Source organism: Gymnodraco acuticeps, unplaced genomic scaffold, assembly GCF_902827175.1.
Source record: "Gymnodraco acuticeps unplaced genomic scaffold, fGymAcu1.1, whole genome shotgun sequence".
NCBI lineage: Eukaryota > Metazoa > Chordata > Actinopteri > Perciformes > Bathydraconidae > Gymnodraco > Gymnodraco acuticeps.
The window spans coordinates 550723-574626 of NW_022991375.1; the positions used below are offsets into that span (position 1 = coordinate 550723).

The window sequence follows — 23904 nt, forward strand, 5'->3', positions numbered from 1 at the left end:
AGCTCCGGCCCCCCCTCTCCTTGTGAGCCCAGTGGCCATCTGCGAGACAGCGAGACTCAGCGAAACCCACACACACCCGCAGCCTGGCTGGGAGTTTGTGTGTGTGCTCAGGCTGAGTTCCACGTTGTCTCGTTGTCTCGCCGACCCCACACCAGTGAGCCGGCTCACAGTGTCCGCTCCTCACAGCAGCGAGCCTCGCAACGTCCCGCCGAGTGTGTCTGAGGAAGTCCGCGAATTGGTCCAAACGTAACGGCTCTGCGGACGTAATGTAACGGCTCCGCAGATTGGTCCATTTCCATTCGGAGCCGTTACGTCACTAAACCCGAAATACGTCACTATACCCAATAAGTAAACTCCCCAACGAGGCGTTCTGGGGCAGCATAGACAGGTATTTTCTGTGTTAGAGTTTTACTCGCTACAGGGTGTACTTTGAGGGTTTGTGACTCTGCAGACCGTTTACATGCAGGAAAACCTTCATAACACACAAGGGGACGGGTAATAACCGGAAAAGCATGACATGGGACCTTTAAGTCGGTAAAGCCAAAAGATCTATGGAATCTACATAAATATAACCTTCAAGACTCAACCGTGACCACATGGTATTCATTAAAGGTATCTGGGCGCTTTATACGAGAGTCATAGCTTTAAATTAAAATGGTATTTTTGATAATCTGTGATGTAGAGATCCTCACCTCCCGGTGGAGACTGGCACACTATTAGACGTGTGCTTATAAAAGCAGAATTATGTAAGAATTCACACCGGAGCCAACACGCCAGGGAGAGAGGGACGGAGAGAAAGAGATACAAAAAAAGGGGGTGGATGAAGAGGGAGGAAGAGGATGAAGAGGGACTGGAACATCCTCTGGATAAAAACAGAGTTGGAGGTCCTCTCCAACACCTCCACCCATCCTTCAGCTTTGCTTCTACTGTCTTTTTTTAATTAAATTGACTGTTTATTGCATATATTTACATATTCACACTCAGTTTATTTCCAATTACGTCCCTACCCTGCCAACACTTTATTGAGACAAAGCCAATTATCAAAGTTGACCTAAAAATCAATGTTTCTTACGTATTTATTGCCACAAACGCATCATCACTACTATTAGTAGTACAAGTTTAAAGAATTGGTTATGGTCAGTTTATTGTTTTTTACTCTAGTTGCCTGATTAAACTTCATTTTGTTTTGGATTCACATTAGAAGTCAAATTAAGGATGTATACACGCTTATTTTAAATGTTATGGTTTGATTCAGTTCCACTTCTAGTAGATCTAAAATATATTGTTACTGTACATAGAAGAATATATTCATAGTTGACTGGCATTTAATAATGATAAAACACACGTAAAAAGTAACATATAGTGAAATAATAACCTAAAGAGCTTCATTAAACATAAGTATGTAGACATGGCACTGAATAATCTCTCCTTCACAACACGTCATTTGCTTCCACCGATCATCTACCATTTGTTTTTGCTTAGCACTGGTTTCATTTTCAGTCAGGTGTCTTGATCAGTACCTGAGCTGCTGGATGAGGTCTTCCCCCTCCTTGATGACGTTGACGGTGACCTGCAGCGTGGTCTGCTGCTGCTGGCCGAAGCGTTTGATCAGATCCTGGACCGCCTCCACCGACTCGGCGTAAACGTCGTCCAGCAGCTCCTTCTGCAGCTCCTCCAGCCACGTCCACAGCTGCAGGAGGACATTCATTAGTACACTGAAAACTATCAACAATAAATAACATAGAACAATGTCCGATTGGAAGTTGCATTGAAGCTCACACTCAACATTTTTGTCACAGAACACACTCACTGTGATCACACCCTTACATGCCAACAATCAGTGACACACATTTGCCGTCACTTTACCAATTATGAAAGCTAAATTACACTCACGGAGGAGTTCGGATTCTGTAATTGTATGTTCAATTCTAACCTCACCTAATCTGACCCTTACATTAACGCTATCACTAAACTACCTGTGTACGGTATAGTGACTCATGTGTCTCACAAATAGCCTTGTAAAACGCAAGTATAAGCAACATTACAATAGGATATCTACAGTTCCTAGGCTACTTAGTCTACAAGGATTTCTTAGTTATGACTTGTGTTCCCAAAAAAACAAAAAACTTGAATGAGGGTTTACTGAAAGCAAATAACTGCGTCACGGCAGATGATTTTCCATCCAACATACATCTTCCATTACTATATAATCCGTCATGCCAACATAAACATTTACTTCCCCCCCAAAAAGTGCTTGAGTGGCTCTTAAACCAGGTTTCAAGTGAGGACTTACAAATGCCCATCTCTGTGTGACTAACTGCATAAAAGCGAAACAACACACACATCAGAATTTAATCTAGTAATTAAATTCCCCTTGAGAGCGCTGTGAAAGCTCTCATCCACACAAACAGGCAGCCCACCATCCACTCCAGCGTTACGTCACCCTGCCCACCTCTTTGACGTGTGTGTGGAAGGCGACAGACATGTCCAGCAGGACTTTGCGCTGCTCCACGCGGCGAACAAAGTCTTGGATTCGGTCTTCGAGCTGGTGGGCGGCCTGGTAGATCTCCTCCGGGTCGCACTCTCCCGTCTGGGCCAGCTGCTCAGCCGCCTCCAGCAGCTTGTCTGCATTCGTGTACGTATTCTGGTCGGGGATGGAGGGAGAGATTAGCCCAGGAAGACCATAACAATGCAATTAAAATATATTCAGGTTTCATGAGGAGATAGAGAAAGAGTCGAGGCAGAGAGGAATTTAAATCAGGAGACAGGAGGCGTGTGCACTGATAGACAGTGATAGGACACGGAGAAATTGAGAACTAAAGTAGGGGAAGGTGTTATAAAGAGGAAGAGAAACTAGTGGCAACGTAGAAAATAAAATCACCACAACTTTGTCAGATTTTAGCAGTGGTTAACGATCCTTTGCTTAATTAATAGCAACAACACTGCAGTAAAAAATCCATAAGAAGAAATAAAATGTCACTTAGGTAAAAGTAATTTTGAATAAAATTGAAGTTAAGTCTCAAAAATAAGTTAGAATTTTCCAAGAAGTATCCATGAAATGAATACAAAAAGAAAGTGCCTCAGAAGTGTATTTCAAGTATGTAGTGAATGTACGTTGTTCAAGTAAATTCAACCACCTTTTTAGCTTTAATACTCATAAATTATTATTATTTTTTAAATTCTACTTTGTATAGTCTTGCTTTGAAATTAAATTCCCTAAAACATTTTACGTTTATATAAATAATGAAAATGATGTCAATGCTGATTTGACAGTGAAAATAATAAAAAGCACCGTACTATGACTAAGGGCTATTTCAACGTAAGCAAATGTCATTATCTACACAGTATTTGATATATTGGCTTGAACCAGGTGGGCAGTGAGAGTGAGAGAAAGCTACCTGTGCCACTTCCTCAAAGTCTTCGTGGCGTTTCTGCAGAGCTCGGGCTCGGTGGAGAGACTTCCCCACGCCCGTGTGTTTGCTGAGGAACGCCTCGCCGTGGTTTTCGATCCAGTCCAGCACCTGTGCAGAGGAAACCATGAGAAATGACACACAGATTAGGAAATAGGCGACCACAAGGGGGTGCTCTGAGGTCGTAGATAAACAACAAGTATTGACGATAATCGAAATAGTGTGTAAGAGAAGAGGAATGACAGAAATAATAATGAGTATTGTACGAGGCGTTTCACTGAGCCGTTTCTTTTTCACACTCCTCTCCCTGCACTCTGTCCTTCGCAGCGTTATTGCACAAAAAAGCATCTGCACGGACATATGACCCAATTCAGTTTCCATGGAAACAGTTGCCATGTCAACACCCTCAGGAATGCCCACGATTTTTTTGTTGTGTTTCTGTACGATCAAATCTGATTATTGATTATAGCATGCTGTTTTTTAAGCCTTTATTTACATTTAAGGCATTTATCCAATGTTTCCTTCTAATAAATAAACTAACTCAAGGACATTTTGATAGAAAACATGGCCTTGCATATTAAAACAGAAGACCTTAAAATTATTACAACCCTCTCCTGTTGTACTGAAACAAATTGTAATTATGCTTTGTCCTGAATTACAATGTGTGCTTACGAATAAACAAAAACATACATACAGTGTGTGTCTGTGTTAGGGTTGGGAACCGAAACTCGGTTCCAGATGAGAACCGATAAGAAAATGCCGGGTACCGGGTACCCATACAAAATACACAATTTCGGTTCTGCTTAACGGTTCCTAAACGCGGTAGACCCTGTATTCCAGCGGGTCCGTCTGTACCGCGGTGCTGCGGTGACCCGGTGGAATACAGGGCGGACCTGGAGAATCACAGAACGGCCGGTCGTCAGCGGGCCGTTGACGGCCGGCTCGGTACGCTGACGGCCGGCACCGCTCTTCATTTTTTTAAACGGCATCATATAAATTGCGCTGACAGGCGACAGAGGTCCACAGTTGCCCCGCAGCGATGCTCCCCCGCCCTCCCGTAGACATTTCACGAGCTCAGTCACTTCATAACACCAAAGATAGGTCGCGGTAAACACTCTGAAGTGAGGCTCCACTACACTAAAAAAGAAAAAGAAAAGGCACAGTGTAATGCCTGTTAATAGCTTGCCACAGGCATAGCTCAGTTAAAATAAAGCACAGCTATTGTGCAATACATTTGTATTGCATGTATATTTTTTGGTAACAATTTCAGTTAAAGCTTTTAAGAATAAATATATTTTTGTTATCTAAACGTTTGACCTCTTTATTTTACAATTTTGGAATCGAAACGGGGAATCGATAAGAACCGGAATCGATAAGCAGAACCGGAATCGAAATCGATAAATTTCAAACGATACCCATCCCTAGTCTGTGTGTGTGTAGGAGTGTGTGTACCTGTTGGACGTCCTGTTGAAAGACGCAGAGCTGCAGACGTTGGTGAAGCCTCACTTTGCGGTGTTGCCAGATGTTCTCCAGCTGCCTCTGGTGATGCAGCACTTCGTGGATGATGTCCAGGACGTGGTGCACGGCCTTGGAGTAGTTGGCCGATGCTGTGAGCGTATCAGCGCTGCCCGGGGTCAGAGGTCGCTGCAGCTTGTCCAACAGGGCTTTGCCATCTTGGCTCACCTAAAGAACAGTAAGACATCAAGTGTCATTTATTTTTACTCACAAGACAAACGCCTAAGAACGAAAAGAAACGGGCAATAATGTGTTTTGTTTTCACCTAGAAATATCTACACATGTATAGCAACAGCCAGCAAACTGTGTGTATAATTACCTGTGAAAGCACACGCTTTTGACGTTTTAATAGAAACGTAAAAAGGGAAATGATAAATGAAAAAGCCACAAATGAGGAATTGGTGAGAAACACAATGAAAAGTAATTTTTCTCACTGTACAGATGCAAATCCTTCAATATTGTCAGTGTAAAAGTAGTCCTCTATTTCAAATTAACTGTTCAGTATAGAGTTGTTCTGTGTAGACTTAAGCTGAAAAAAGCTTTCATTTTGACTTTATCCTACAATATCGTACCAAATGTAATTCTATCCCAAACAATATGAGCTGCATTTTCCCATTTTGTGAGAGTAGACTTCATTTTAAAGTTTAACTCCCATTAAGAGGGACAAGTTCGCAAAGCTACTGTATGTGAATATGTTTTAAAACAAACCAAACCTATCTGTGGGTGACTCGTATAAGTGTATTAAACAACCTAAACAACAATGTGGTGTAAATGCTATTTTCTTCTCCTTATTTTAATGCATGTTAGTATATGTATGTAAAGTGTGTTTTTTACCTCAGAGTAGGCAGCGGTGATGTGTTCGTACAGGCCTTGGTGGTGGTGGATGGCGTCTTCAAGGTCTTGCAGCTCGGAGGGCAGATCCACCTCGCCACACGCCTTACACCACGAGTCCACGTTACTCATGTACTGCAGGGGGAGAACCGCACACTTCATTTACACAGACTCAGAGGTAAAGCGCTTCACATGAGACGCGGTGCTGTATACATCCAGCTGCTCTTCCCAGGAGTCACATGGAAGTCAGACATGCAGGAATGTATAAGACACAGCCTGAGGAGCATTTTGTATACTATTACTCAGCTTTAAAGATGCACAAATGTCCATATGTATGAGCTCTCTTAAAGCTTTTTCAGGAGAATTATACATGGCTGACTGTGCTGTTCATAGCCTGGGGAAACTTCCTAGAACTTGTAGCACACCCGTGGGAGTGAAGGAAAGCAAAGCAATAAGGAACGCTCCAGTCAAAAAGATGATACAAGTTGAAGCAAAGTCATTATTCCCTTTTAAAGCAGTGATACTTGGAATAAAAACACGAGAACAACAACGATATAAAATGAACTCCTTAGTGTGTAGGAGGAACTTTTTGAAGAAAAAAAAAGCTGTTTCTATTTCAGCTCACAAACATAAAAGGCTGGTCTGATGACGGCAATATTCCAGGGTCGGAAAAGTCGTACCACCCATGTTCCCTATTTGGGATTCTGCTTGTGTTTCCCTTTCCGGCCATGAATTGTTCCATAGTGGCTCGGCTAATGAGCACAGACAGAAATAACAGCTTGATAACAAATGCCGTATTTATATGCTGCAACCCTGTATGTAAATATATGATAATGCGTGCATATGTGAGGCTTTATAGATTTAATAAGGCCGGGGGGGGGTTTACAACAAAAAAGTGTTTGCATACGTGTCCGTGTGCATCCGTTAAGATAGTGAAGGTCAACACCTCGGCTCGTTCCAGAGGGACATTAATGTGAGTTTTATTGAATTCTATTCCCACTGTTCCTGACTTTAATGACGTGTTGCATTTGGGGACATATGCTTATCTGCTTAGGTTATTCTGAGAATTATACAAACATATAATGTGATAATGAATGAGCCTCAGACATGTTGGTGAGGCCTGCTCAAGGCTGGATTCTTCACTATTTTCTATATTGTTGCAAACTTAAAAGACCGTTCATCTGTAATTATCAATCAGTAATCCAGAGAAAATGTATTGTCAATAATAAGAATGATTAGTTCATCATATAAATCATTTGTAAAGGAAAATATAAAAACATTGTCTCTTAAATGTGAAGACTTCCTGCGCTTATTTGCCATAAATGATTGATTATCATTTAGTTTAGAATGGTTATTAATACAAAACAGCAATTTCAACATGTCTCCTCGGGTAAAGAAAAAGTGTACGTTTTTTGACCTTTGAAAGATCCAACTGTTTATTTATTGACTTAATATTCAGCAGATGAATCTGTGACAGACGCAATCTTAAGTTGCAGCCAGTGTTTCCGCCAGACCAGGGCTGAGAGGAACATCCCCTCCAACAGAGGGATGTTCTTGTCCTTTTTCCTTTTCGTAATTTCAAGCGATAAATACTCTCGATCTTCTCTCTAATTTTTTATTTTTGTTTTACGCCCTCGGCTCGAGTTCAGGGCGTTCCGAGCTGAATAAGGGCATCAAATGACGGCAAGACGCCACCCCTGGCGGAAACGCTGGTTGCAGCTGTATATCTGTGTTTTTGAACTCACCTGGTCACACTTCTGGTGGAAGCTGGCGGACATCTCCAGCAGCGTGCTGCGTTCATCCAGAGCCGCCGCGAAGGCCTTCCACTCCTGCTCCAGCTGACTTGAGATCTGCTTGATCTGCTGCGAGGCGTAGTGACCCGACTCCAGCAGCCGGTTGCCCACCGACATGATGCGGTTTATGTTCACGTACACGTTCTGCACAGAGAGGCGGAGAGACGGGTTCATCAAATGGGGCGAGGGTAGGACCAGAAATGGTATCGCAATATTTGATGAATCAAAATATGTGATTATTATTATTCTATATCATTCTGAATGAAGTATTGTGCAGAGAACTTCAGGCCTAAAACACTGTATTCCACAGACTTGATACAAAAACCTATTTCAATGATAATTGAACAATTAAAAAATGATAATTCCCTCTATTAAGGCAAGTTATATCGCAGTTGCAATGGCAGTCATATTAATCACAATTAGTTTGTTTTTTCAAATCAAGCAGCCCTAGTTGATGGATATTAAGCACCAGATAAGAAAAGAGAGATTTTAAAAATAAAGAACAGTAGAGATGAGAAGATAGGCTTGAGGAAATAGTTAAAAAGAAATGCATAAGATTTTAAATTCACGCCCTTGTTTCTCATCTTAAAGCAGAAACTCTAGCAGCTACATCGATTTCTGCTATCAATGGTTTAGCAATGGTTATGTAATACAGACTGTGGATAAAGAATATTATTACTGGCTGCTAATGCGAAGAAAACGTGTGTATGCACAAAAGCATAGGCTGCTCCAAACAAACACTCAAACACAGTACTAGAGGTTGGCGCTAAGTGCACAACTGTATGATTACAGAGTGCAGGGCAAGGGCCTCGATACTCCAAGTGGGCGGATCAGCATCACCTCCTGCTGGGAGTCTGTGTACATCTTACCATGCAGTTCATAGCGAAGTGGTTGTGCTGGGTTTGCAGCTCTATAGCGTGGGGGTGGTTGTTGCCAATCTCTGTGTAGCCTGCCAGGAACAAACCCTTGTTGTGCATGATCCAGTCAAACATCTAAAGCACGGGGAATGACAGAAATAAAAAAAAAACACGAGTTACGGGATCACCATTAACCTGCATGGATCATTGCAAACAGCAGGTGAAGATAAACAGTCACCACTTAGATCAGTGTGTGTGTGTGTGTGTGTGTGTGTGTGTGTGTGTGTGTGTGTGTGTGTGTGTGTGTGTGTGTGTGTGTGTGTGTGTGTGTGTGTGTGTGTGTGTGTGTGTGTGTGTGTGTGTGTGTGTGTGTGTGTGTGTGTGTGTGTGTGGAGAGTTGTCATCTTTCCAGGCCAGATACAGAGAAATGGACTGCCGCTATTAAGAGTATCCTCTCAGGCTCTCCTCGAGAACAAACTCGTGGCCTATGGTGTCCTAGCAACAAGCTCCTACGACTGCAGCTCCTTCTCTCTCTGTTGCTGCAACCTGCTTTCTTATTCTACTCCCTCAAACATGGATCTCTCAATTCCTCTCCCCCTGTCTCTTTCTATTCTGCGCTGCAGCTGTCATCACCTGAGCGTCTGGGAGGCAGCCAGAGAAGGTCGCTTTGAAGCTGAAGGAGCTCTCCTCCATCTTCCTGTCTGTCTGTCACCGTGGGATGTGGTGCCAGGGTGCAGCTGTTCAGATTTTACCTCTCGTTTTATTCCAGAAATAAAGTTCAAGCCACTTTTAAAGCTCGCAATATATCATTTTTTGCCCAATGGGGGTTTGTAAAGCAATATAGTTTGTCATGTCATTCAGTTTCTCGCGGTTAGGATTACAACGTTATTCATCGTTCAGGAGGTTTTTCAAGGAGCTGAACTATCTGTAGAAGTATGCTCCTCTCCTAAACAAATTGACCCAGTGATTAAAAGTACTGAAAACCCTGAATGAAGCAGTTTGGTTTTCAAAAAATGGACCTTCTCACTACGCTATTTGGGGTTTGCTACGCTTGTTTTTCTGATAACTTGAAATCCAGGCGTTAAGGAGGGTATTACTTGGAGCCGCAATACCTACAGAGGACTACTCCTTCACAATCAAACCATTCAATGTGACTAAAACCTTTAAAAACACTGAATAAAGCAGTTATACATTACAAATCTATGTTTATTTAAGGATGTTTTGTTTAGCGTAACCTTACTCTGGTTAAAATATATGGTTAAAAACAGTTAAGATTCAAGTCTGTTATATAACCGTGGCTTAAAACTGGATAAAAGTGTACAGCTTCTGCACAGCAACCGTAACGCGTGTTCAAAGAGCATCACCTTTACAGACGACAAAATGAAACGGAACAATAACCTGAAATTGTTGGAACATTTGGAATGATGTAGGAACCCAACTTAACAAAAGATATACCATAACTCTAGTCTTTTTTTTCATCATTATTGAATGGAGAAAGCTATATATGATATCTTAAATCAAAAATAAAGGCGTTGTGTTGTGTCCATATCCAGCATAAATCAATGCACTCTCTCTGGGCGTAATGAAGTTTTGTTTTTATTGGCAGTTGTCCGCCTCACAGTGATCCCCAGCTGAGGCTATATTGATTATCACTACACCACTGCACATGCTGTATGACACCTCTCCCCCCTCTACTCCCCCCCCCCCCCCCACCCACCTTCTCTGCATCCTGCTCGAACAGGCGCAGCTGGAAGCACTGGTCCAGCTGCAGCTTGCGGACGTGCCAGGCCTGGTGGAGGTGCTGCCGGGTGGAGTGCAGTTTGTCCAGCAGCTGGGTGACGCGCGGCACCAGGCCCTGCGTGTCGGCGTTACACATCCCCCCGCCGCCACTGCTTCCCCCCCCGCCGACACCGCTGCTGCCGTTACGGTTGGAGAAGGACTCGCTGCTCTGGATTCTCTGGAGCAACCTGGAGACGAGTTGAATAAGAGATATAATGTTAATGTCGCTCCACTCGTGGCTCCTGATTTGCATATTTTAAGATATGTCACAGAGAAGTAAACTACGATACATATCCACTCCATTCATAATGTCACATTGGCATGGAGTGGATTCTTGTGAGCTCTTTGGAAAAAATAATGTTTTATTTATGATTCATGCAGAAAGGATCCGAATGTATCCACTTGTTAATTATAATCTTTACTGTCTGTATCTTTGCACATCTGCTTTTCTAAAATTGCAACCTTGATGTGAAAAAGTGTCTTTGAGCACCAGGAAAAACGCTATAAAAATAACATGTATTATTAAACATTTTAACAAAATCAGGACATTTACATTTTTAAATATAAAAAGAAATATTCAGAACAATTTTTAAGGTAAACATAATAGAAACAAGCTTCATTTAAAAAAAAAAATATATATAATAATAATAGAATTATTGGTAGGGAATGAAAGGGGGGGATGTCCGGTGGGCACCACGGCAGGGCAGGAGGTGAACTGGGACCTCTCCAAGTAGCAGTCCACACTCCATATTTAGGTCTGGTCGAGGACTTGAACCGGCGACCCTACGGCTCACAGTCCAAGCCCCTACTGACTGAGCCACTGCCGGACTCCAAGTAAACGTCATACTGTTTTATTGTTTTCATCTCCAGTCTTATATCAAGCAGAAAAAGGAAAGCCCCGAGCATTTCTGTGTGCCTACCTCTGCCCCTCTGTGTCCAGCTCCTCTATCGGGGCTTTTATGACTTTCTTCTTCAGCGTGGCGTGTTCTTCTATCATCCGCCGGGCTCCTTCCAGATCCTGGGGGAAGTCTTTCCTCGACACCGTTTCCTGCATCTCCTCAAGACGAGCCAGCATCTGAGTGGCGTGACCGGAGAACTCCTCGAATGCCACACGCACCTGCATGAAAACACACCCAAAGTAAGAAGGAGTGAGATACAAATATCACCAAATATAATGGATTTAGACCAGTGCTTCTCAAAGTGTGGTCCGCAGACCACTGGTGGTCCGTGAGCGCCCTCTAGTGGTCCGTGAGTATATTGGTAACATTTCACATTTTAAATAAATAAATACATTTCAGTTTTCCGCACTCTCGCGGGAATATCTCCGCAATGGAGCGAGGTTACGTTTCACTTTCGATTGCATGATATAGCCCAGCGCAACACCTTCATTACACATGTTGCCACATGTTTGTACCATCTTCAGGCGATTTGTAATCTGTTCTAGAAAAACGATGTGTTTTTTGATATTTGTGGAGTTAGGTGGTCCGCGAGTGTTTTTTTATTGGTTAAGTGGTCCTTGGTATGAAAAAGTTTGAGAAACACTGATTTAGACCACAACAAAATAGTTCTGCTAACAATGAGAATAATAACTATTTGATTGCTACACCTGCCAACAGTCACTGCTAATTCATGCACATATTTTCATGCCTGGATTTCTGATAGTTGAGTAAGGCACTTCTTTATTAATTTAAGTCAGTGGGTGTTTAAAGGATTTCAAGATAGATTTTTGGACCGGGCTTGAGTGACAGAATGAAGGACCAATCTCACCTCTATCCACTCCTCATGGTTGTACTCCAGGCTGCCGTCGAAGTCCGACGTCAGCTGGGAGGGGTCCACGACCTTCGTCAGGCCCTCTAGTGACACCATGGTGGTCTAGGAAGAAAGGGTGGAGGACAATTAGTCAAGATGGTGAGTGAGAAAAGGATTCAAAGGTGTTTAAAAGGATTAACTCAGTCAAATAGGAGCAAAATGCTTCTAATCTTTCCGCTCCTCGCACTGTTTTGCCTCCTGACGGTTTGTATTCAGTAAGGGAAGACATAACCAACCCCTGGTTCCCAAAATAAAGCAGCTTAAGATTTGTTAATGAGCAGAGATGTAGGGATGTAATTTAAGGGAAAGCTCTGTAATTAATAACTTAAAACCTCCATGGTGTGACTAAAGAACATTTGATCCTGCTAATTCAACACGCTGCAGCTTCACAATACCACACGACAACACTAAAAAGAAACCATTGGAAAATGTCCACATCTATCGTAGCTCAACGAGCTCTTGCTCACATGTTGCATAATGTGACGCCAGAACACTTCTTTGATCGCCTGGTCATCTTTTGCTTTAGAGTTAAAAGAAAACCCAATCCTCTCCGTGCAACAAGTGCATATCACAATATCAGTTCAGAGATACAGTAAGGGAATGTCTCCCTGTTTGGTTTCGTTGCCTCTGTGTTTCTGTTGAGCCACCTCCGCACAACACCCCCACACACATGGCCAGAGTCGGATGGAGACAGAGGGATAGCGAGATAGCTTTGTGTCGGCCAAACAACGCAGAAACACACTGTTGTCCTTGGGTAAGCTAAGTGGCTTTTGCCAGGGGAAAACACCGATATTGCATTGTTTGCTATTGTTGTTTTAAGTGAATTGATTTGTACTGTGTTGAACGGTGAGAGGGAGGATGGGTCGGGGCTCCAGGGTAACGTTGATCTCCCGCAGAACCGAGGAGCAATTCATCAACAACCCAAATGGAAGCTGTAGCCTGTCTGCGCTTCGTCTCGCCGCTTCCTTTTATCCCGGCTCAAATCGACAGAGAGGAGGGAGAGGAACATTTCCTACATTTCATTTATACAAGCTGGGAGGGAAGATTCTCGAACACACACACGCAGAAAGGAAAATACTTTCTCTGTCGCACGCGGGGTTTCAAAGGCTGGCACTGAGTAGCATAAACTAAAAATGGCTTGGGTTATTTATGTGATGGTATATTTGATCTGTGCATATCAATATCAATTATGTCTCTGTCGTATGTTTGTTTTAACACGGGGGTTTACCACCTGGAGCGGGGGAGGGGTGGAATTGGGGGTTTGCAACTTCTTGTCATGAATATTGTGTTTTGCGATGAAAATCTGTGTGGTAAAAAATGCTTGTACCCGATTGGTCTGTGAGTGTGAATACTGGAACGCATTACGCTGTTTTACTCAGGCGTGGATGATTTTGAACACAAGCAATGCAACCGCAGTCCTAGCAACTATGATATGAACTTAAATAATGCAAGATAAAAGAACACTCCCTGCGTATAACCAGTAGAAATAATAATAAATGAACTACGTGATGTCTGGTAGTGAACACACACACACATTCAAATGCAGTGCAATCAATGTCTGTGTGGCAAGGCACGACTGCTCATGGATAACTAACCTGCCCTTTGGCATCTGCCTATAATTCCTCTCACATAATCAATATGGTGTCATCAGACCACAGTGTGTGTGTGTGTGTGTGTGTGTGTGTGTGTGTGTGTGTGTGTGTGTGTGTGTGTGTGTGTACAATCATTTTCCACACCACTGCATCCACTCACACTGCTGTAGCCAGAACGTATGAGAAACACCATGTATGCGAGTGTCCAGGAACATCCTGTACAGAGCATAAGAGCAACAGGGCTCCACCTGCGCTACAGTATGGGGGTTTGTATCATCCGCTGTCTCATTAGGATGAGGGATAGGCTGATCATTATCACAGAGAGCAGATCAAACGGAGAAGGCGGGAAAACGTTACCCGCTCCTCATTACAGTGCATTTAGGAAACAGGGCTTCGACATCACGTAAAGGAATCTTCTCGACTTCAAAAGCAGAGCGCCCGCACTGATTAGCCAAAGCTGTGGTTTATTTAGTGTACTGCTTTACACTACACTCAGAACATGAAGATAAGCGTGTTGTTGTGAGTATATCATTTAATCAGCTGTGAAGAAGGGTTCAAACGCTTCGGCTGAAAATGTCACCAACACCCGTGATCTTCAGTTTCAGGGCAATGTGATGCAGCAGGGAGAGATACATAACCAAAAGTGCTGACAATGAGCAGCTCAGCTGACTGCAGCTGTCTTTATGACAACTCAGCTGACAGGGAATTAAGGGATAGCTCGTTTTTAAATTGGCCAGTATAGAATTGAGTCATTTAATATCCCTGCTTGATATCTCCAGGGTTTTCGCAGTAGTCTTTACCGCATGCTAAAAATCTACTATGCTTATCCTCACTTTAGCCTCATAGAATTACATAACACAAGCTTTTACACTATATAGCTGTCACTGCAGTGGTTCATTCTTCCCTGGTTTCAACTTCAATCACATTATGAGCCTATTGCTGTCATGCATGGCACACTACACATTATGACAATCCCAATCTGTCGTTTTTGCAGCTTCAGATTAATCCATAGACCCAAGATGACATTAAAATAAACAGTTTTCGTTAAGAATCCAATTTTGTTCTCCTCCTACCTCAAATTCGAACTTTGAGCTGCCGAAGTTAGTCCTCTGCTTCTGCCAGAAGTTGTCTGGTTTGATGATGAGGGCGACGTGGATGCAGGACGGGAAGGTCTCCTGCAGGATCTTCAGCAGAGGCTTGATGCTGTCCCACTTGGAGCCGCGCATATCAACGATGACCGTGAAGCCATGTTTACACACCTCCTCGCTGGAGATGTATGGAGGTCGGCGGGAGTGGGTGGAATTAAAAGAGAGGAGAGGGAGGGAGGGGGGAGAGAGAGAGAGAAAGGGGCGGAGGGGAGTATAATCCAGAGGGAGGAGAGACAGATGACAGGCGTGGGAAAGGATGAGAGAGGGATGACAAGAGGGAGAAAGAGATTGAAAAAGAGAATCAAAACAAACTGTGAGATGACGCATTTTCTATACGGTGAGAGGCCTACGCAACACACACACACACACACACACACACACACACAACACACACACACACACACACACACACACACACAAACACACCACACACACACACACACACACACACACACACACACACACACACACACACACACACACAACACACACACCCAACACACACACACACACACACACAACACACACACACACACACACACACACACACACACACACCACACACACACACAACACACAACACACACACACACACACACACACACACACACACCACACACACACACACACACCACACACACACACACACACACACACACACACACACACACACACACACACACACCTCTCTGTGCTGATCTGGTTATTACACAACCTTACACACATGATGTCTGATGTAATGCAAAACAGAAACACCTCTTGATTTGAGGAGCAATACTATATCTTCTTTGAATACTTTTGTATTGATAAAGCTGGGCTGCGTTTTCTCCTTTTGGTCTTTTTAAGCATTTAGAAAAAAGCCCTTTTTCTTAAAATATCCTTTTCTATTACTGGCTCCAAACTTCTCCCTCTTTTGACAGTCTGTCGGTGCTTATCCAGTGTGCAGCAGTGTGCAGATGTTTCCCAAAATAGAACACCTCTAATCGTCAAATACCACGTAGGTGAAAGAGATTACAAAAAAATGCAAAACATGACAGTGGGTTACAAATGCCTAAAAGGACATTAAAACAAGTCAGAGGATTACGTCAAACCACACAGAGATAATGTGGTGAGTTCCATGGAGATGCGAGCAGACGGAGAGAGGATGGAGGAGAACGACAGATGGAGGGAGGAGAGGAGCGGCAGATTAAAGTAAACATCTGGAGGGGAGAGATGTTTTACCTGCGAGGTAAGGAGCTGCTCTTCCTCTGTATCTGCTGCTGCTGCTGCTGCACCGCCTCGGCTACTGCGACACTTTGTTTTGCTTTCACACATACACACCCGCTCGCTCACACACACCTCCTCACGCATGCGCTCTGTCAGTTTTAATCCTCTCTCTCTCTCTCTCTAATGATCCCTCCTGCCTTCCATCAGTTGTTTTCTAATACGTCCCTCTCTGAGCTCAGGCTTTCCCTCTCAGCTTCTCTCTGTGTTTCTAGAACTGGTTTATTTGGCAGTGAAGAAGCTGCGGCGAGCTAACTGCTCTTAAATGATTTCTCCCTCCATCACATGCTTGTGTCAGCTCCATCTCGTGTTCGCTTACGGAGCCTCACTACTTGCTCCGGGTGTTTTGCATTGCTTCTCCTTCTCATGAAAGAAAAAGGCAGCAAACACTCACACACATGAAGATGCTTTACACACACGAACAAAACGTAATAGATGTGTAACCTGGGGATGCCTGCGAGGTAAGCGATCAGTCTGCGCAGGTCGTCCGTTCGTATTCTGTCGTGGTTGCTGCGTGATGGAAACGTTAACACCGGACCACCGCGTCTGTCTCTGCCACCTGAGGACGGACACACACACACACACACACACACACACACACAGAGAGAGATTGGAGTACAGATATATTAGATGTCATTTTAGCTGACGGTTACATACACATCAGTCTCGTCGACATGACTACATGGGCGATGTAGGGTTAAGTATTTGGGGTAAAGAGCAGTTGTTAGAGAAGGTGGCTCATGTGCCAGTGGACACTTTCACATCTTGATAGTGGCTTGGGATTGAACCACTAACCCTACAATCTGATGGCCATTTGATGATAATAATATTTTTTATTTGGAGACATCTTTCAAGACAGCCAAGGACACTTTACAATGCATATAAGAAATACTATATAGGTACACACAGCTAAATATAACATGCATACAGGTCAAACAGAAAATAGACATTATTTAAGAAAAAGCAGAGAGGTATGAATGGACAGGAAAGCAGCATCTGAACAGTTTTGAAGTGGGGTTTTAATGTAAATCACATATGTTGCCGATACGTTTACTGCTGGTAAAATCTCACAAAAAACACGTTTGACAGACTGAATGTGTTTTATTTGAAAGCACTGCCCATCATTTTATGCTGTCATGGTATGCCTTCGTAGAGCTAATATAGTGAAGATGAGCTGAGCGGTCACTAAATCAGCAGAAATGTGACGGGAGAAGAATAGGCATCATAGGAAAGTACGAGATGCTGAGCCTGCTGATCAAAGCGCCCCAGGTAACAGAGTTACAATTGATTTGAATGACTTCTTGCTCTGCTAGAAACTCAGCTAATGGGAGCACTCTAGCAATAAGGCAGACTGACTGAGAAACCTTTTTTAAAATGGTAAAAACCCAAAAAATAGAATCGAACAAACAATTATTCAATCCAAGTGCTTTAGTTAGAGGACAGCATCATCTAGAGATTCACTGTTTTACTAATCGTCTATGTTTTTATTCTTTTTTCAAATTCCATGTATGAGAAGCAGCATTTTGAGCTCAAATCTGAATTCCATATTGTTGTACGTTTACAGTAGTTCTGCCTTCAACGGCTTTCTGGTCTGAATCCAACATTTTAAATATGATTATGTCCCTTTAATGGGTGGTAGGGTATCACTCGCTGTTTGCAGTACATGGTCATGAGATGGAGTTATGTATATCTGCTACGGTCATAATATGATTTTGCTTCTTAGAGAGAGCCGCTCACGTGGGAACTTGTAAACACGAGTTCAGTCGGTTGCCGTGCACCGGCGGACCCCACCCGGCTGCTCAGAGGAGGAAAGCAGACGCTCACGTGGCAAAAACAGGCCGACGTGGGTGAGGGTCAACACGTCCCAATTATTAAAAGGAGCCACATTGGAGAGTAATAGGCTTAACTAATTTACCCTCCTTTTCACCGGCGGTCTCCCCCCCCCTCCCTTATTTCAAAGCCAATTACTCTGCCGGCGAATGCTATGGCTGAGAGAGAGTAAGTCATCTCCATGGCAACAACGCCCTGTCTCTCAATTTTCTGTGTGATTGTCAGAGTCATTTTCCTCATTGTTGTGTTTCTGCCTGTGACCTCCTCAGCGCACATCACACACAGACACACAATAATTACCATAACATTTGCTTTGTTGTTCTTTGATCTGTTGTGCGAGTGTGGCTTGTTTTCCATCGGTATACACACACACACACACACACACACACACACATTGGTGGAAAGTAGCTAGGTACATTTACACTTCATGTCTGTATATTTGTATATTTATGGTGTATTCAATATATATATCCTACGTTATTTATATGTATAGATTCACAGTTTGTGTATTTTGTTTATCTTCTACTGCTGATATGTATATCTTTGTTGTTTTTTATAATTTTTTTATTCATGTGCAAGGTCTTATCAACATCATGCTGTGATGAAATAAAATCCCAAATTAGGATCAATAAAGTATATCTTACTCAAAATACTGTACTCAAGTACACATTTGAGGTACTTTTGAGCATTTTTTTTTAGCGCCACTTTATACTCACATTGTACTTTTCACTATATCTAAGTTACAGCTACGTTAGTTGTTACTTTCTCTATACATGTTGATTATTCTACACAGAAACTAAGATGTTTTGATTAAACGATCTAAGATACAATTTAAGCACACCACAAGCAACGATTGGGTTGCCAAAAGAATGTATTGGCGGTTAGGGTTATTTCACAGTTCCATCTTCTCAAATGTTTTTCCTTTTAAATATGTATAGTTTTCCTCTGTAATAAGTACTTTTACTCCAATACTTGCACTACATTTTCCTGATCATACTTAAATACTTTTACTTAAGTGCCATTCTTTACTTCTAATTGAGTTCCCTTACATTTCACTAGTAGTACTTTTACTTAAGTAAAGGATCTGAAGATTTCCTCCATCACTGTCTCACACACAAACGCACCAGCTGAATTATACTCGTGTGTGTTGTACAAATAATCCTGCTGGATGTTCTTGGCAGTCCACATCTCCGGATCGGCCTCCTGTGACTCGTGTGTGTGTGTGTGTGTGTGTGTGTGTGTGTGTGTGTGTGTGTGTGTGTGTGTGTGTGTGTGTGTGTGTGTGTGTGTGTGTGTGTGTGTGTGTGTGTGTGTGTGGGAATTTCACGACGGCCACGACGGCCATGGCCGTCGTTGCCCCGCACTTTGGCCGTGATGCCCTGTGAAAAAAAATGCAATTCACGGCCAAAGTGGCCTTGGTGCCCCTGTCAAAAGTTCCAGTGTAAACAACGCTAGTAAAGTCCTATTAGTGCGCGCAGTAGGATAGTCCCGTGCCTGTGGATCAGAGCGATTGCTCTGCTGTGATTGTTCCGTCAGAAATGCCTGTAGGGGCCCGACAGCCTCCTCCTCAGCCGCGGGAGCAAGACAAGCACAGGTAAGCAAGCAGACCAAGCTGTTTTGATATGATTTAACTGAAGTATGTGGTAGTATTTGAAAGGACTTAACATTTACGTGTTTATAGAAAGTACTATTGATAGGTAATTACCATTGTATTAGCCTATTTAAAGTCGACTCGTTACATTTTGTCATGAAAACTAGCGATAGCTAGCTAGTTTGGATAGCGCTAACGTCTTCCCTTCAAGGGGTCTACATCTAGTGTTGCTTCTACAAGCTAGCAGATAGCTGTCACCTTTGAATCTAGTATTTTTCTTGCTAAGCGGTTTTGATATAATACATGACTGACTTATGTGGTTTATGGCTGAACTTAACGTATACCTTTAAGAAACACTATTGCTATTCAGCCATTTGTAAAACGACTGGTGTTGACGTTAGTGCTACACTTTTCAGTCATGTTGATTGACCAGCGTAATTTAACCAAACGGCCTTTGTGCCCTGTCATGTGGCCTTTGTGCCCTTGAAAAAAATGTGAACGGGAAGGCCAAATGGCCTTGCCCCTAAAATGACGAAATTCCAAGCCGTGTGCGTGTGCGTGTGTGTGTGTGTGTGTGTGTGTGTGTGTGTGTGTGTGTGTGTGTGTGTGTGTGTGTCATGGTTGAGCTTCACTTAGAGGGGGCAAAGACACAGCTGTAGCTTAGTATATTATCCAGTCCTGCTGATATTGACTAAACAAAGGCTGCCTGTGTGTCAGTGTGTGTGTTCTGAGTAGTCTGAGGGTGAAGATGGTCAAGGGTCAAGTGTCTGGGCCTCAGTCTGACCTCTTGAGTTTGTGCAGGCAGAGTGCATGGCTTATTTTAGGAGAGAGGACTTCATGTTTCATCAGACTAGGATGCTCAAACAAGCGAGGTTTTTGACTTGGGAGATTTGTAAACACTATGAAAATAATCTTACCTGACAAAAAGGCGACTTTTTCTTTGAGGATGGAAAGAACCTCCATTGCTCTCATCTCCTCATTTCTCCTGAAACCTGGATAATGGGAAGGGAGAGAAAGAGAGACAGTTAGGTTTGAATGGAGAATACAAAAACCCACACAGCAAAGAGGAAGCACTGAGTCTGTGGTTGGAGAAACAGTAGCGCTGAGACAAAGTGAGGCCAAACGATGGGGAAGTTCAAGAAAAACAAAGAGCTGTTGTAGCTCCTGCTATTACAGAGGTGAAATGGGGTGAGGCGATATTCATTTCTATAAGTCACTTCAGTTCCCGTCAAATCAAATCAAAAGCAAGACACTATTCAAAACGGTAGACTGTGTGCTGCAGGGATGAAGTTGAAGGTCTTGGTAGCGTCACAAAAACATAACAATAGGATTTTTGTATTGAATTTTGATTATTATGGAAGTCTTACCATCATCAAAAATGGACACATCTTTCAAGTAAAAACATGTGGTCATTTACAAACTTAACACAATCGCATGGCGTCAACATATTACTACAGTTCCAGCAGGTATAAATGTAAAATCTACAACTTGGAAAGGTCCAGTTAGAACAGTTTGCAAGAGTCAACACAACCAGCCAAACAAAGCAAACTAATGAGTAGATGATCATTTGCTCCTGTGGGTAATGTCCGCAGTAATGACTCTTACATGTCTAATATGTGTAATGTGTACTTGTAAAGCGCTTTGAGCACCTGTAAAAGCGCTCTAATAAAAAATGTAATGCATTATTATTATTATTATTATTAAAAACATCTCAAACTCTTCTAGCTTGTTCGAACCACATACCTAAATGCAGCTATCTAATCAATAACCAAAGGAATAAAAACACTGACGTCATGATTAGGGAACCAGAAGTGCAAAAATGCTCTGTGGTCTGACTTATACAAATCAAGAGTTCAATTGAGAAGAACAAAATGTCTAATGCAATCATGCTAACATAGTGATGTTACCAGGTATAATGTTAACAAACCTAGTTGATGTGTCATTTATTATTTAGCAAGAAATAATCCTAAATGTCAACTTCTTCATGATGGCAAGAAAGTACCAATCAAGCTCAATCCTTCCAATAGTTTTTTTTAGATATGTTTAAACAAAACAGACCAAACAGCAGACAGATTGCCTTCCTTTGAGCCATGCTGCTAACATGGTGAAACATCATTTAAACAATTACCCCATTTAATCATTTTTATTAGTCAACTACCAGTTTAGAAATTGACACAATTCAGCTTTCAAAATGTCTCTCTCCTTTCCCGACAAACCACAGTGAGAACATTTTCTGAATCGACTATTATAGAGGGCTAACAATCTGTCGGATAAGAAAAATTCAAAAACACGTAGCTCCCCACTTCAACTCTACTTTGCCTCCTCTTAGACCACTAAACTCTGATATTTTCCTGTAAATAAATGTCCGCCACCACCTGTTCATATTCAATGATGAATCACAACCTTTAGTCGCCTCATAAAAGCTTCAGTATTTTCACAATTTTGGCTTTCTAATAACTGAAGCTATTTCTGGGAAAGATCCTCTGGCGAAGCACATAATGTGTTTTACATACGGGTTGTCTGGAATAAATGGAAGAAGATACTTAGCATGAGCAGTAATGCAGAAAAACCCACAGCAATAATCCAAGCAATTTTCAGCGCATAAATGTCAAGCTGGATCTCATGGGCGTGATGGAGCCAGAGATCCCTCCTCTGCACGGCTAACATTCTGTCAGAAGCCAATGAATGGCTGTCAGGGGATATCGAATAAGTGAAAACATGTTCAAACAACTCCTATATATATAGACACGCAATTCCCTTAAGTGATTAAACTCACTTGTCATCTTCAACACACACAGGTGGACAGAGTGAAGCCCAGATGTTGTCCTTCAGACTGAGCAGAGGTGTGTTTGTGTGACTGATGACCAGACGAGTAAATAATAAGTGTCTTTTTTTCCTCCTGTCTGTTTTTGACATCTGTTTTTTTTCCACTGGGCTTTTGTGCCTTAAAAAGAAATCCTATTTATTTCCCTGTTTTAGCATTTTGTATGGAAATCAGTATGAAATGACCTTATCTGAGAGGTACATTGTGTCAATATATGTCATTCACTTTGTCTATATTGTCTACATAATTTGTATCTGTGTATATATAAGTCTCTTTTGTGAGGGCAAAAATTAAATAAAAAAGTTGGTCACAAAAAAAAAAAATGTCATTCACATGCACTAGACTAGTGAATGAGTACGCTTACATCTACTATTAATTACTTAAAGTGAGAAAGAAAGTGAAGTGATTAAATCTTATTTTACGGCTGTGCCAAATAGATTTAAGCTTTAAACCTTCAGTCATAATTTTGATATTCAATTCATGTGCAGCTTTTTTTGCACTCCATTATTGAAGATTGAACTTATTGTCATTAGGTAGTACAGGTACTATGTAATAATACGGTTTCTCTGCATTTGACCCATCCTAGTGTTAGGAGCAGTGGGCTGCCATTATGTACGGCGCCCGGGGAGCAGTGTAGGGAACGGTGCCTTGCTCAGGGACACCTGCACTTGGTCTTTCCGGGACTTGAACTGGTGACCTTCCAGTTGCCAAGTCCCTATGGACTTCGCCACCATTATGCCTCTTGATTCTGTACAAACATGGTATTTCTGTACAGTTGCAGACAAGGAGAGGCAACACTAATATTATAAGCAGTTTGGAATATCATTTGTGAAATCATATTCTGGTTATGGCTCCGTAGGATTCTGTGTAATTCAATATTTTTCAAGAACTTCCAAGCATTGTAATGAGACAAAAGATCAAATGTATTTAAAAATAGATATAAGGTCAATTCAAACAACATGTTTTTAAGCAACCAAATATTATGTTTCAATCATATTTGATGTCATTTAGGAAAAACAGCATTTTCAGTACGGTCAAATGGCTCTCCTGGTTATTGCACTCAAATAGAGGCACACACCTGTAATAATAAGGTGAACTAGAAGCATCATAAATAACATGTATAAAACCATATATGTAACAAAAACTGATATTCATTAAAAAACGTATTTTAATTTTTAAAAAATATGACAGATTCAAAAACATTGAACGTAGCTTTCAATTCATAAAACTACATTTGGTACAGCCTTGTTTAATTCTGGTCTTCTCTCCACACACACACACACACACACACACACACACACACACACACACACACACACACACACACACACACCACACACACACACACACACACACACACACACACACACACACACACACACACACACACACACACACACACACACACACACACACACACACACACACACACACACACACACACACACACACACACACACACACACACAACACACCACACACACACACACACACACACACACACCACACACACACACACACACACACACACACACACACACACACACACACACACACCACACACACACACACACACACACACACACACACACACACACACACACAGGATTGTACTCCAGTCTCGGCACTCAGCGGGTTTATAACTGGATGCTAATGAGATGC

The 23904-nt window shown here is 42.3% G+C and overlaps 1 protein-coding gene across 6 annotated transcripts in view; it reads right to left on the reverse strand.

The window, feature by feature from the left end:
• Window positions 1–23904, reverse strand: part of LOC117563062 (triple functional domain protein-like) — a 108173-nt gene that overhangs the window by 41218 nt on the left and 43051 nt on the right. For 5 of the 6 annotated variants that reach the window (XR_004571652.1, XM_034241225.1, XM_034241224.1 and 2 more), the window contains exons 3-15: window positions 20336–20410; window positions 16442–16556; window positions 14660–14852; window positions 11953–12057; window positions 11106–11302; window positions 10124–10373; window positions 8419–8541; window positions 7502–7693; window positions 5760–5891; window positions 4863–5093; window positions 3399–3521; window positions 2453–2644; window positions 1521–1690 (exon numbers count right to left, since the gene is read on the reverse strand). Coding sequence is in view for 5 of the 6 variants with exons in the window: in XM_034241225.1 (XP_034097116.1) it covers window positions 1521–1690; window positions 2453–2644; window positions 3399–3521; window positions 4863–5093; window positions 5760–5891; window positions 7502–7693; window positions 8419–8541; window positions 10124–10373; window positions 11106–11302; window positions 11953–12057; window positions 14660–14852; window positions 16442–16556; window positions 20336–20410 (2098 nt within the window). In the remaining variant the exon portion in view is untranslated. Of the gene's footprint in view, window positions 1–1520; window positions 1691–2452; window positions 2645–3398; window positions 3522–4862; window positions 5094–5759; window positions 5892–7501; window positions 7694–8418; window positions 8542–10123; window positions 10374–11105; window positions 11303–11952; window positions 12058–14659; window positions 14853–15955; window positions 16415–16441; window positions 16557–20335; window positions 20411–23904 lie in introns of those variants that run through there. The other variant, XM_034241226.1, reaches the window with a different exon arrangement.